This window comes from Trachinotus anak, unplaced genomic scaffold, assembly GCF_046630095.1.
Source record: "Trachinotus anak isolate AG129_WGS33_773 ecotype Australia unplaced genomic scaffold, CSIRO_AGI_Tana_v1 ptg000032l, whole genome shotgun sequence".
Lineage (NCBI taxonomy): Eukaryota > Metazoa > Chordata > Actinopteri > Carangiformes > Carangidae > Trachinotus > Trachinotus anak.
The window spans coordinates 22993291-23007850 of record NW_027273883.1 but is presented as its reverse complement, the minus strand read 5'-3'; the positions used below and the strand labels follow the sequence as shown (position 1 = coordinate 23007850).

Sequence of the window (14560 nt, the reverse complement as noted above, 5' to 3'; positions counted from 1 at the left end):
AACCTTCACAGGTGCAGCAGAGATCAAAATGAAGGCCGAGTTCAAAGATGGGTGTGGTCACACAGTTATCATGGATTGTTAACATGTTGACGGGGTGGTGGCTGGTGTGATCCCACTGTGATGTGGTCACCAGTTGAGTTTACAGTTGGCTCAGTTGTGCAGTCGATCCTCGTATCTTTTATAATAATTACTGAATCTGTTCATCAGTTTTTTTCTCTGGGTGACTGGGAAAATGATGTGTGGAAGAGAGAAGTCCCCCTGCACCGACAAAGTGCTGACACACACTTTGGCAAGAGGTTTCCACTTTCCACTTGTGCTGTGCGATGATTTAATGCAGCTCATCATTCAGTTTTACTTTTCAGTCTGGACATGAGCTGACGGCTGGATTCATTTCCTCCACTGGGTTTGAGATTGCCAACTTCAACTTGATGCCATTTCCTCACACTTAAGAAATGTATGATGCTGATGGTTCATATCATATGAAACAACTGTGTATTTATGGTGTAGCTGAGTCATATGTACAGTGACCTGGTGTTAATACAATTACACAAAATTTGTAAAATACAGTTAGTCAGTTAATCCGACTGGGAAGGCCTCCAAAGTTCAAAGCCCGCCGTCCTTCATGTCCTCATATTATAATTCCTTTAGCTCCTTCACCTCTCTCCTGAGTGAAAGGTGGGCTGTTTATTATATTTATGGCTGTTCTTCTCAATATCATGATGTTTGTCTACACCTGCTGATATACAGATAGTGTTACAGCCAAATATATGCTTTAAAAAATGGTAAACTAATCTAATACCAACAGTTATTTAAATTGTGCAGGAACTGGAGCAGGGAGTTTTATTTTCTGTGGACGTTCTGCTTTGTTATTTGTTACTGTCAGATTTATTTTATGGTGAATGAGTTTATTTTTTGTGTTGAATATTTTGTTATGAGTTTTTGTACTAACCTGTGGCAAGAAAGGAGTGAGCACTTTTATCTCCATGGACGTTCTGCTTCAGTATTTGTCATTGTTAGCAGAGCTGACTTTGCAGAGGGCTAATTTAAAATGACAGATAAAGTGGAGACACATTAAGACGCGGTCAAAGCGAGAATGGGAGAGAGATCAAGAGGAAAAAAAGAATAGAGACAGTTAGGTTTAACTAGCTAGCATTAAGTGAGATTTTTATTGCCTACTGATATTCACTCCAAGCGCCGGCTCGTACCACTTAGGTACAACAAAACCCTTCATAGTTGCACTGGACATCAGGCAAACTAAAGCTAATGTTAGCTTGAATACATCTCAAAAGTTGTTGATGTTGCTGAATCTGCATGGTGGGGAAAGCTTTATCTTGCCATCTGATTATGTAACTGGTATGTTGTGTTCTTCAGTTATTGTTAGACTGACGATTTCACACCTGGTCTGCCCAGTCAGAGAGACAGGGAAGGGAGACGTGTGGCATCAGGAGTAGAGGACGAGTCCCGAGAGGTCAAGGAAGGCGGGGGAAAGCAGCTCGAGCAGCAGCACCAGCAGCTGGAGACAGTGGAGGAATGCCACTGCAGCACAGGTTCACAGCTGCTCAGTTACTACGTCCTCATCCTCTCATGTTGCACTGAAGACGGACTGAACACTACAGCAACTCACTGTCGCCTCCTGAGGTACAAAGTGGTATTACGAGGCGTGATGGACCAGGGCTAGCTGGTTAGCATCCTAACTTCATTAGACATCTCTGCAGCACAATACATAGACGTCTTTGACGTGACATCAAAACTGCTATTTCTTCGTATTCTTTTGATAATTTGAGTTCATTTTGGGATGTTTTAAACTAAAACACCTACATATTGCACTTTTAAGCCAACAGCAGAGTAAGATATAAGGGTGGTGGGGTTTTACTGAGTGTAGCGGGTCAATTTAAAGCCTGTGCCATGACTAAAATGTTGAGGACATGTCTGCATACACAGAAGAGCTACGCTATTTGAAATCCTGAAGCCCTGATACAGTGCAATACCATTCCCTGAGAAGAAACCCCTCCAGCATCCACACACCATTGACGCCCCATGTGCTACTCACCTTCCCAAACACCACTTGTCACAATCAGGCACCCCACCTCCTCCCTTTCATGCCCTTGTTTGTACACAACAATACAAATCAGCAAATTGCACCAAGAAGAAACAAAACAAAACATGATATGCTGTATGCTGGCAGTACGTGGCACACAGCTATCATAGTGGAGAAGATGCCAGGCAAACGCCTCTGTGTTTAGTAGTAACAACAGCACTTTTAACCTTTTCAATTATGCATTTACCAGTAGGCTACTGGGGCAGCATGGGAGAGACACTCTCCAGTCAGTGGGAAGCTTTAGTATCAGCTGATGCTCATCTGCAAAGGGTGAAGAACCCCTGGTGTAATTAGGTAATGGGTTTGGTTTGTTGGTTTGTGTGTGTGTGTGTGTGTGTGCATATACATGTAAGCACATACTGTGGCTGAGGAACCCCTCCAAGCACATTGACATAGGCTGGAGGAATGGATGGGGGAGGCAACCATCATTGTACCTGGTGCATGGCCTAGTTGTGCATGAGGAGCATGGATGGAGGGTCACAACAGATGGATAAATAAATAGACAGACAGACAGACAGACAGACAGATAGATAGACACTCACATTCCAGGTGCTTTTTCTTGGGAGCTGTCTGTTCATGTGTGGTGGCTTTACACACAGCTCTGGCCACCTCGGATCCCGTCAGGCTGTACTGCGCCGCGGCGATGCGGTCCGTCAGCGTCTGCCCCGACATCTTCTCTCCGCGGAGCTTTAGCTCGACTGTCAAGCGTCCAATACGGTCCTACCCCCCCTCCCAGCACCGAGCCGAGCGACCAGCTTCAGTGGGACCAGCTGCTCTCGAAAACCCCTCAGGAACAAAGCACTGGAAAAGAAACTGTAGCACACTTATCACACTATCAACTGATTTGAGCTGCAAACAATAGTGAAACTGGCTGATTCTCACTCAGTTGTTTCTGGAACAATCACGAACTGACTTTCCTCCCTGAAGGCCAGTATCCTCTTGGAAATTAAGGTCTATAGGCGAAATAAGCAAAAAATATCCAACTGAAAAATCCTATTCCAGGTTTTCCTTTCCTTTTCGATTAATTTCTTACTGTTCGCGTTGTTGCTGGCCAGCCTCCCCGACAAAAACGCTCCCCCCTCCCTGTCTTCCGTCCTCCAGTCTCCGGGATAATCCTCACCACCACCACCAGCAGCAGCCCGACAGTCCGTGTGTATCAGCGGGGCGTGCAGGGGAACATCAGGGCCTGGCTGGCACCATCACCCCCCACCATCCACTGCAGCGGTGTGTCCTCCTCCTCCCCGGCTGGACGCCTCCTCTCTGCTGCGGCCACCGTCAGCCTGCGAGCCCCGGCGATGCGCGCTTCACACCGGGTAGTTGGATGGCGGAGTTTTCAGAGGATTTACATCCTCTTGTTTATTTAATTATTAATACATTTATATTTCTCACTACGCCCCGCCCACTCTCAAGAGTCAGGTGACGCAGTGTGACCAACCCTGCGGCTGCCTCTGTCATCGCGATAGCTGCGAGGAGACGAGAACACGGTGGAGGACGTGAAGGGTTAAAACAGCTACTCTACAGCCGGGCCTGATGCTCGTCATGCTGCCGCCACACTATGAAGGTCATGTGAAGCGAGCTGCTTCACATCACACAATTTTTCTTGATGTAATAAAAAAAAAAAAAAAAAAAAAAAGGACATAAAAACCGCGGGCACTCGGGACGTGCCTCAGCCTCTTGGTCCCTGTCCATGGTGCTGATATGATCTGCTCTGGTGTATCTCTGGTCTCAGTTCAGTCACTGCTTTGTTGTTCAGTTTTTAACATAAAATGCTGATTGTGTATTTGCATTGGTAATACAAATACAATACAATGCATATTTCTAGGCCCATAACAATAGTATTCTGAAAGGGGCCGTTCTGGTTCATTTACTTTTACTGAAGTGAAATTATTCACTTGTAGTGGAATAGTTTTACATTATTCTTACAGCTGCTACTCTTACTTACAAGGATCAGTGCCCCTTCTATAATTAGATATCATAGGATAATTTACTCACACCACCTTACGATAAAATCTGTCCCCTAATGCTGAGGAGATCAGCACCTGGGGACCAGTTTGTCTTCAACCTGCTTGCACATAGAGCCTAGCTGTAATTGTACATCTGTTCATTTACACACACACACACACACACACACACACACACACACACACACACACACACACACACACACACACACACACGCACGCACGCACGCACGCACGCACGCACGCACGCACGCACGCACGCACGCACGCACGCACGCACACACACACACACACACACACACACACACACACACACACACACACACACACACACCTTTCCAATGGAAGGGGCTGATATTTCATCAGGCTAAATCATAATTAAGTTACAGTTACATTGTGTAAGTCACTTTCAAATGTCACGAGGAGAGTGACACGGCCCATGTAACCCTCTGTTAGAAATCTTTATTCAGTCACATCGATATGGAATGGCACAGCATCTTCACTTTGTCCCAAAGGACTCACATAAAATGTTAAAAGTCAGTCATCAAAGCTGCTCCATATATACAAATAATTAAAATTAAATACAATAGCTTTTGAAAAGTAAAATAATCATTATAAATACAAAAAATGTACAAACTAATTTCCCCATTTGTATTCCCTTCTTCTTTAATGTACAGGTTGAGGTTTTTCACTAGTGTTGATCAGTTATGTGTTAATCGCCATGTTCCTCCCCTTGCTGTGTTCTCACGTCTTGATAAGTCCCTCTAGAAAGTCTTTTTCCACCATCTCCTCAATGTTCTGTCGAGCTTGACTCCAGAAGACTTTCTGGCTCTCCAGTTTGTGGCCCTCCTTGTGGCTGGGGAAGGAAGAGTTTGCAGGGTTGTTGTGGATGTAGGCCAGACCTAAGCGGCTGCTGGCCTTGCTGTTGAACACTTGGCTGAGCAGGTTAAAGAAGGGTAACAGCTGCTCCATGCTGCGGATCACATACAGGGTCAGCATTAGGTGACCTGGCTCCCAGGACAGGGTTCGGGTGGAGCAGTCCTCCTCTGGGTTTTTCTAAAGGAGGGGGAAAAGATAACACATTACAACAAAGTACAGAGTAGAAAAGTTAATGTGCCTTTCTGCAGGCAGAGGGAACTGCCGCATGAATGAAAAGGGCCGAAGCATATCCCTAATGAGCATTTCCCTGGACAGACACTTTGTAAGAAGCAGTCATGTCTCTCCATCACTTCATAACCTTGTGTAGACAGAGGGAGGATGAGATACCTTTGCTCGTTTTCTCAGCAGCTTGGCCAGTCGGACTACGTAGGGCTTAAACTCTCTCTGATGAGTCCCCTGACGCCTCACTTCCAATCCTGAATCGTCTGAAGCCTCCGGAATGAAGGCCCAACGGTACCTATAACGAGGCACAACTCATTCAGACATAACACTATTTGGATCTATTTAATGAGCCACCACAGCGACGTCCAAATATGTTATTCACATGCCTATTCAAATACACACCACATACTGAGATTGTGCATTCTTCCATTTAAATTGTCGCCACAAAAGATGACAGGGACACGTACATAATTTCCACTTTTAACAAATTATGTCTGTTACTGATTCCCTGACCCAGTCCTGTCCTATATAAAACCTATTATGACCACTGCTTGTTTGTACTGACATCTGGAACTGAGGCAGGCTCTCAGGAGGAAGAGCCAAGGCCAGATCGAGGAGCTTGCAGGCAGACAGATAGAGGTTGAGCCAGCGCTGGCTGTTGTAGGAGGTGGAGAAGCCGTTTCCTCCAGAATAGGTGGTCTCCAGCCCAGCCACAGACGGCCCTGACGTCCTAGGGATGGACAGGAGAGGAAGGAACACAGGAAGAAGTCACTTTTGATGTTCATTTGCTGCTGTAATCTGGTTTGCAGTATCAACAGTTACCTTGATATGTCCTCATCTGCTGTTAGCTCCTGCTCCATCAGCAGAAACACCTGAACCTACAGGAAAATATTTGTAAGCGTAAAAGTAGGTCAATAGATGCAGAAGACTGGAAGAAAGTGAGAGAAAGAGACTGCGGTCAGTGACATCTAGTGCTCACCAGTTCAGTGATCATGGTGGGCCACAGGGAGGTGAGGTGTTGAGGTGACATGCGCAGCAGCAGCACTCTGAAGAACAGGAACACCTGAGCGTGGAGGATGGGCACCTGAGGCAGACGCAGGCTCTCCACCAGACGCTCTGAACACACACACAAACATCTACAGTCAGCATTTAATAAATGATTTAAAATATAGAAGTTAACACTTAAAAGCTTCATCTGTCAGTATGGATCCTCTAATACATGGTTTTCAAGTGCTAGATAATACAATCTGTAGCTGCCATGTGGGAGATCTCCAGGACTCGTCAGCCCCAGCCTCCATTAACCCTGTAAACACCTGGATGTGTGATTTGGGTGATTTAACACAATCCATTAGGCTTCATTTTGTATGATGCTTGTTGAGGGAAACTGTCTCCCAAAGCAAAGGTTTTAAGTGCTGCTCCAGTGTAGTGAGTGACTGTTGTGTTTACCTTGTATGTCTGGCAGGTATTTCTGGTACTGGTCCACTTCGCTGCTGTAGATGGTGAAGGCCAGTCGTTTGAGCAGCATGGCCCTTTGTTCCAGCTCAGCGTCTCTGTTGGTGAACAGACTCAGAGAGCTGCTCTGAGCTACAGCCACCCGGGCTGGAGAGGAAAACACAGTCGCACAGTCTTTATTAATCTATGTGCCAGTCTTTAAACTGTTAATAGGCTTGAACTATATCACATTAGCATATTTTGCAGCTGAATGGGCTGCAGATTTAATTGGAGTGGAAGTAAAATTGTTTGTTTTGATTAAGACAGTTTGCAGGTCTGCCTGAGATGAGAGGTGAAAAGGGCAAAACACTGCAAGAGTTGGTTAGGAAGACATCATCTGGAAAATGGTCCGTAATCACATAACCACATCCAGTGGTAAGATCTACACTTATTCAAAAACTAAACTGCACTAAAGAATCTAAGGCTTACTCATGAGGTCTCTGAAAGTGGTCTTGTCATGAGTCATCAGGTGGTCAATGATGGCTCTCCAGCTGAAAAAAGAGAGAAATCATGTTAGACTAATATTCCATAAACATACTGAGACATATTAAAAGACACAGCCTCTTTTATCTGCCATTACAAAGTATGTTGATAGAAAACTTAGGTAGAATGTTTAACATGAACACTTTGACTCTACTGTCCCTGAAGTTGGTTTTTGCAGCAAGGAGCAGACTGAGAGGACAGTCCTTTATTAAAATACTGTCCAGGTAAACTGTTTGTCCCACTGGGAACATATGAATGATGCATTTTTGACCAAATACCTTAAAATCTGAGCTTTTGGTATGACTATACTTTAGAGTTGGATTTGTGGCTGAAATATATTTCTATTTGCATAGTTGGTGTGGTAATATGACATTAAAAACAAGAGTCACCTAAAACTAACCTGGTCTTAGACTGTACTGCAGATCATTAGTAACTTTTGTATGAAGGGATCTAATAGACATATTTTTTCAAGTTGCAAAAATCATTTTGAGGAAAAAGCAATTGCAGTGATTATAACTATAATAATAATTTCTGGCTTAAAATTTTGTTTCTACTTTTATTTTGTAGGACCTTACATGTATCTTGTACATCCTGAGTAAATGTGTTTCTTCTTTTCCTCCATTTTAATTTAATCGTTTAGGCAACATCTATAAAAGTGGTCTCCCACACACAGTTCAGTTCCCTCCCCCACTCACTGACTGACGCAGGAGGAGTCCATCTGGAAGAAGGTGTGGTCCATGAAGAGGTCGAAGGCCTCCTTCTTCCAGGCACGGCGGGTGTACTGGTACCCACTTAGGCTGCTTAATAGTTGGATGCAGGCCCGGTAGCTGGGGGCGTTGTGAGCACTGCCAGGAGAAACAGGAAACATCACACTTTCAAATTAAAAACATGCATGTGATCATTTACGACTCATTTTCACACTCTGCAGTTCACTTCATCCTCCTTAGTAACATGAAACGGTTACATTTTCTCATTTTCTTTACATTTCAACTTGTTTCAGTTTTATTAAGTGAAAAAATAGGTGGTGATACTTGTGATTAAAGCTGTGTAAAACACAATGTTAGCTCCCAAACACAAACACACACAGAGGATATCTCAATGAAAACAAAGCTCGTTCACACCTGTGGTTGCGGAGGTAGGGCACTACATAGTGCATGATATTAACCAGCAGCGGGATCACCCTCTCCTTCTCGTCACTGTAGAACACCATGTCCAACAGATGAGCCAGCACCTAACAAATAAATTCAGCATTCTTTATGTCAGTCTTCCCCTGTATGTTTTCAGTAAGCATGGCAACACTGATGTCTTAACAAAATATTATTAGACAGAAGGTATCAAGATTATAAATATTCTTCAAACTAGCATCTTCCCAGATACCTCTAAAACAGCTGTTGTAAAACTCTCAATAAAGAAACCGAATCTAGATGGTAAATTCTTTGATGAAAGCCGATATCCAACCTTCATTTCATTAGTAAGATACTAGTTTCAGTGCAAATGAACAAAATCCTGGAGGAATTTCATTTAGGCTGTAGAACATAACACAGCAATGAAACTGCTCTTACTAAAATGAACTGCAACCTCGGACTAAATTCTTAAAATAAGGTATCAGTTCTTGTCCTCTTAGACCTAAGCATAGCGTTTGATGCAATTGACTGTGTCATATCCTAACTGATTGTCTTGAAAAGTTGCCTGGTCTTTCTGACTGTGAGTTCAACTGGTTCAAAACATACATCAAAGGAAGCAAGTTTTACGTCAGTCTGGGAGATCGTGTGTCTGAGAAACATGACATCTGCTGTGGAGTTGCACAAGGAAGCTGCCCTGGCTCTTTATTATTCTCACTGTACATGCTGCCACTTTGTGGCATCATTCGAGAGCACAATGTATGTTCCCACAGCTACGACACATATCTGTACATCTCTGCTGAACCAAATCCTACTAGTCGGCCTTAAAACAAAAACAGAAATGCTGTTTAATAATTTTGGGAAATTAACTATCTGGATGAAATCTGAGGTTTCAAGACTTGATGTTTTCGTACATTCAGATCTAAGCTTTAGGTCCCACATTATCATAGAGATAAAAACATAATTTTTCCCCCATAGAAACATACAGTAGCTACAGTATGACCATTTATAAATCAAAAAGATTCAGAAAGATTGATTCACGCCTTTATTTCAAACCGACTCAATTACTGTAATGCACTTTTTACTGGCCTCTCAAAAGAGAAAACACTGAGACACTTCAGCTCATTCAAAACTCTGCAGCTTGGCTATTAACCACAACTAAGAGGAGAGAGCACATTAGCCCAGTTTTAGCTTCTCTGAACTGGCTTCCTGTAACATTTAGAATTGATTTTAAGATCCTCCTCCTTATAAACAAAGACCTTAATGGATTAGCACCAAGCTACATTGCTAACTCCCTTGTTGACCATTTGCCTTCAAGAGCACTGTGATCATTTGCTCATGGTTTATTAGAGGCTCCCAGCAAAAGCTAAAGGAAAATGGGGAAAGCAGCCATTGTCAATTATACCCGTACATACGTACATACATACAGACATATATATAAAAGAATGTTAAAAACTTGCCTCTTGATTGTCCTAGGAAAGGCTGGTAACCTCTTTTTTGTGGGTCTCATTTTACATCTGATGTTATGCACTCTATGTATTCTATTTTCATCTTTTTTCTTTTCTTATTTCTATTATTTATTTTTCATCATATACTCTGATTATCAGATTCTATCCCTCTTTTTATGTTCATTCTGTGCCTTTTTCACGTGAAGCAGTTGGTGCATGTAATTTCTTTATTGTAAAGCACTTTTAGCTGCATTTCTTGTATGAAAAGTTAAAGTTTACCACTATCATTACTACTATTATTATATTACTTTGATTCCTTGGCTGAAAAACAATATATAGTCACCAAATTGTTGCACCAATCATATTTATGACAAACTGGACTGCAACATATATAGACATATTGCCACAAATAAACCCATTAATAAATAAAGCTGCAAATAGCAGTAAAGCACAGGCAAATCTGCATAGTTAGCTCTACTCTGAGCTATAACAGGCAGGTTGGGAGAATGTGACACATGATTTCAATTGTCCAGCTCAGTACATTCACAGCACACAACACTTAACCCAACAGACTGATTCATTGGTTTACTAATAATGATTTAAATCAAAGGTGGGAAGGTGGTCGTAAATCAGCTGCATAGAGCTTGGTTGAGTGTACTGTGTGTAGTTAGTGTACTGGAGGGCTGTAACTGAGAGAAGCAGGCCTAAACATTGCTGGTGAATGTGAGTGAGAGCAGCTTGAGACATAATCAAGATGGACAATGGAAACAACTGGCAGAGCCACTGACTGATGGCCTGAGAAACACTGAGAGAGCAGTGGAGCTGAATCACAGAGACATGAGTGTTTTACCTCAGCCAACAGCGTGAGGGCGTGAACACTGTACACTGATGGAGTGAAGCTGGAGGCCTCCATCACTGTGAGCATTAAATCTACAAAACACACATACCAAACATTAACAGCAGCTACACAGCAATAAAATATTAATACTGCCATGCTGAGGCATGCAGACTGTCTGCAAAATATATTCACATTTCACATGCTTTTTGTGAACAGAAGCTTCTAAGTGCTCTGTGCTGACCCCACACATTGTTTCAGTGCCTTGTATTCAGATTAATTTCTACACTTGTTTCAGAGGGATTACATTAATCCCTGAAATTAAAATACATCTCTGGTATAAACACAAAAATGAAACCCCCCCAAAACACAGCCTACCCTGAACAAATACAAAAACTAACAAACTGCTACTTTACAATCAACTGATCAAATTTCAGGAGAGAAACCTCACTGTTAACTCAACAACAGATAAACAATCTAAGCTTGTTGACGTGAGCTTCCTTGAGAAATCAGCAACATTTATTTCTGTTCACATATTGATATGTAGATTAGACATAAAATGTATTTACACATGAGTGTTGAACTTGAATTTTATGGTTGTGCTAGATCTGATTACACTGTTATTTCCCAGAAATCTCTCCCAGGTTATAAAACAGTGTGGAAAGGGATAAAGAACAAGACATATATTGAAACTGTTGTTCTCACTTTCCTATTAGACATAATGACTAAAGTTTTAGTTAGTTTAATGTGGAACTAGCAGATACATGCTATGGCAAAATCCAATAATACAGACATGGCCTTCATTGACACTTTCTCCAATGCAATTAGTCAATAAAAGCAACACACCTTCTACATCAGCTTCCAGGTTGGTTCCATCCACAACTATCTGAGGAGAAGCCTTCACCTCCAGGTTTCTCCTCAACCATGTGGTCTGCTCCAGAGAGGAACCTGCAATTGTCCCAATGGCCTCCACAATTTTATGGGTCACATCCTGAATACACAAAGAATAGCCATTAAAAATAATGGCATGGCAGATAAAAGGAGAAAAATCTATCATCTTATTACAGGACATAAAACAAACAATTAAGAATTGAAAGTGGTTAAAGTCAAAACTACCTGAAGCTCCCTCTGGTCCTTCTTGCTCTCCAGATTGGGGTTCTTCAAAATGAACTCATTCAGAACTCTAGAAAAGAAAAGAAAGACTAATAAGCCATGTTAAATAAGTTAAAATGTATAAGGTGTCGCCTCTATTGCCTGATTTATTCAAATCCCCGATGTGACCAGTTAACTATGAGTTATGCACTAACATCTGCATACTAACATATTTAAGTATAATTGTACAGCTGATTCGTGAGAGGTTGTGGGGATATAAGGATGCTTTACGACAACTAAAAGGAGAGAATGAAGAAAAACCAACCCCAGTATGAGAAACTGTCCAGGGGAAGGCAGGCCTAACTGTACAGAGTCCTTCAGCAGTGCCAGCAGAGATGGCCAGCTATCAACTAAACTGGACACAGGGATCCTAGTACAGAAACAGGGCACAATCAGGAACACAGAGTAAAACGCTTCAGAGGTTAGAATGCTCTGCACAAAAGGAACTTAATGAGGGTTAGGTGGATTAAAACAATAGAAGTTAAATAACAAAGATAAATCCAGTAGATACTAATGTTGGGAAGCAGTGGACTCACCTCTGGACATAGGCATAGAAGAACTGCAGCATGCAGACCTCCAAAGAGAGGTGCTTCTGTAGGTGTAGTGAGGAAATATAATGAATGACCATGAATAAGGTGAAACTGAAAGACTTAAAGAGAATAAAGTCCTTGTGAAAAAACAATGAACAAAAATTACAATATTCCACTCCAAAACTTAAATAGCACTAGTCACATGTATCTAATAATACAAGTTTTATTCTTCTCCTGTTCCCAATTTAGAAATTTGTGATGTGGCTCTTACAGCTCTGCAGTGTCTAACAGTCTTTTGCTGAGGAGTCAGATGATGGAGATGAAGCCATTTAAGCTACAGTCAATTACATTATAGTTATAGTACAGCTGGTATTAACAGCACAAACAGAAACACAAACCTTGTCCTTTGCAATGGCAGGTGGCTGTTTGAGAACCTCTTTGACCGTCTGCATGACCGTCTCAGTGCGCATGGCGCTCACTGAACGAACCAGCTCGACCAGCAGCAGCTGCTCCTCACTGGCTACAGGAATCACCTGAAAGACAAACAGTATGAATACATGTCATTGGTACAGGTGTAGCATAATAACCTCACTCAAACTAAAACACATTGAGTCTCGAATCAAGTATGTGTATACCCTGTTGAACACTAAGTGTACTGCATTTTTGATGGTACCTACCGAGTACCTAGTGCCTGACAGTAGTTAAATATTGGGGTCTAATTTTTTTCATGGACAAAAAAGTTTAAAGTGTCGGTGGACTTGTCTTTTTTCACAGCACCCACCTTATTTCTGACCGGAGTCTTGACTTGTTTCCTCTCGTTCCAGACGTAGGCAATCGCTGCCATGAAGTGAGCGCCATGGTTCATTGAGATTGGACCCAGCAGCTCCAGAATTTGCTGACGGAGGTTCTGTGGAACAGATTTAAGCAAAGATAGACCCATACAACTGAAAACTTGTTCAACAATTTTAGATACAATCCACTGGAGGCTTTGCCACTACCAACGTCTTGTAAATATCTTCCTTGCAGAATATTGTGCAGGGAAAAACAACTGAGTGTTATATGCTCAACTGTCAAAAAATATTATCATTAATGTTGTGCTGCTCTTAAGTACTATGCCCACTGCCCAATCTAAAATGCTCAAACTGACTTAATTGTTCCTCCTTCAGGAACAAGCCCTGTAATGATTACAAATAATGTTCTGTGGAGGATAAAAATCACTGTATTATCTCAGTGAAAATTACATTACCAGCCCACCTCCAGAAAAACTAATTCCATCTGGACAAGGCTAATAACTGTTTGAAGAAAAATACAGAGTGATAATTGCTGAAGAAAAAGTCCTTTACTGTCAGTAATGAGATTCTGATCTTACTTTTGAGACCAGTAATCCAAGTATTGGGCATGGAGTTATTAGGCTTGGCTGCCCACATGTTTAGCTTAGCTCTGGGACAGTTTTGTGGTTTCCTGGTCTACACCTGACCTCTTATGTGCTGCTGACATTTTAAATTCAGCTCTAAAAGTAAATTTTCCTTCATCACATGTGCCATTTGATTTTTTTTTGTGGGTGAAAAAAGGCAAAGCCAATCTTATTATCACAGACACCTCCTCGCATTTCTTTGTTGGTTCAGTCAGACATTGTCCTTACAGGACTATCAGACATTTCATTGGACATTTGTTGAATTATTGGTGCGGTTCTGTCTTTTAGCAAAACTAGCTGAATCTGCATCAATATATTATTGTGTTCTTGATAAAAGAACTCATGGTGCCTGGTGTACCTTCGTGGAGCCCAGGTTGATGTTGGAAGTGGAGGCAGCAGAGGCAGCAGCTGGCTTGTCAGAGTTGTCAGCCTGGTGGAGGACACTCCACAGCAGAGTGACAGACGACATGATGGTATGAAGAATGGACAGTATACCTGAACGAGCCTCGGCCAGGTGCTTCTGGTCAACACTCACTTGTAACTGAGAGGCAGAAAATGCAACAAGCTCAGTCGGTTCTTGTGGTACAATACTATATAAAGCAACAACACAGAAAATGTCAAGCTTATCTTAATATAGATAATATACTCACAAATGTATCAAAGGGCCTAAATATTTAAAATACAGCAAGGAAGGCCTGTATTCAGAATTGCCATATATTAACAAGCCTATGTACAAATTTTAAACTGCTACAATAATTTGGTGCACAGCACCCTCACCTGGTGGTACTGAGAAGTGGGATCCAGCAGGCAGTAATGGATGATGGCCGTTACCCCCTCCAGAACTGTCAGAATCAGGTCAGGAGGGATGCAGAGAGCCATCCACTGGGGTCTGGAAGACAAAGGAACAAAATACAGTTTAATCAATT

At 42.1% G+C, this 14560-nt stretch overlaps 2 protein-coding genes across 3 annotated transcripts in view; both read right to left on the bottom strand.

Moving 5' to 3' along the window:
* The window catches only part of LOC139612663 (clathrin coat assembly protein AP180), a 42895-nt gene extending 38529 nt beyond the window's left edge, over positions 1–4366 (bottom strand). Inside the window, exon 1 of the mRNA XM_071468462.1 lies at positions 2641–4366. Within this exon, the coding sequence (XP_071324563.1) occupies positions 2641–2770 (130 nt within the window). The 5' untranslated portion in view covers positions 2771–4366. The remainder of the gene's footprint in view (positions 1–2640) is intronic.
* Positions 4367–4501: 135 nt separating this feature from the next.
* dop1a (DOP1 leucine zipper like protein A) overlaps positions 4502–14560 on the bottom strand; it is a 32579-nt gene continuing 22520 nt past the window's right edge. For both annotated transcript variants that reach the window (XM_071468445.1, XM_071468444.1), the window contains 18 exons: positions 14412–14523; positions 13993–14175; positions 13002–13127; positions 12619–12753; positions 12227–12282; positions 11956–12060; positions 11655–11721; positions 11385–11529; positions 10554–10633; positions 8256–8365; positions 7830–7979; positions 7081–7142; positions 6607–6759; positions 6140–6276; positions 5983–6038; positions 5726–5890; positions 5326–5455; positions 4502–5115 (listed from right to left, as the gene is read on the bottom strand). In XM_071468445.1, the coding sequence (XP_071324546.1) occupies positions 4804–5115; positions 5326–5455; positions 5726–5890; positions 5983–6038; positions 6140–6276; positions 6607–6759; positions 7081–7142; positions 7830–7979; positions 8256–8365; positions 10554–10633; positions 11385–11529; positions 11655–11721; positions 11956–12060; positions 12227–12282; positions 12619–12753; positions 13002–13127; positions 13993–14175; positions 14412–14523 (2284 nt within the window). In that variant the 3' untranslated portion in view covers positions 4502–4803. The remainder of the gene's footprint in view (positions 5116–5325; positions 5456–5725; positions 5891–5982; positions 6039–6139; positions 6277–6606; positions 6760–7080; positions 7143–7829; positions 7980–8255; positions 8366–10553; positions 10634–11384; positions 11530–11654; positions 11722–11955; positions 12061–12226; positions 12283–12618; positions 12754–13001; positions 13128–13992; positions 14176–14411; positions 14524–14560) is intronic.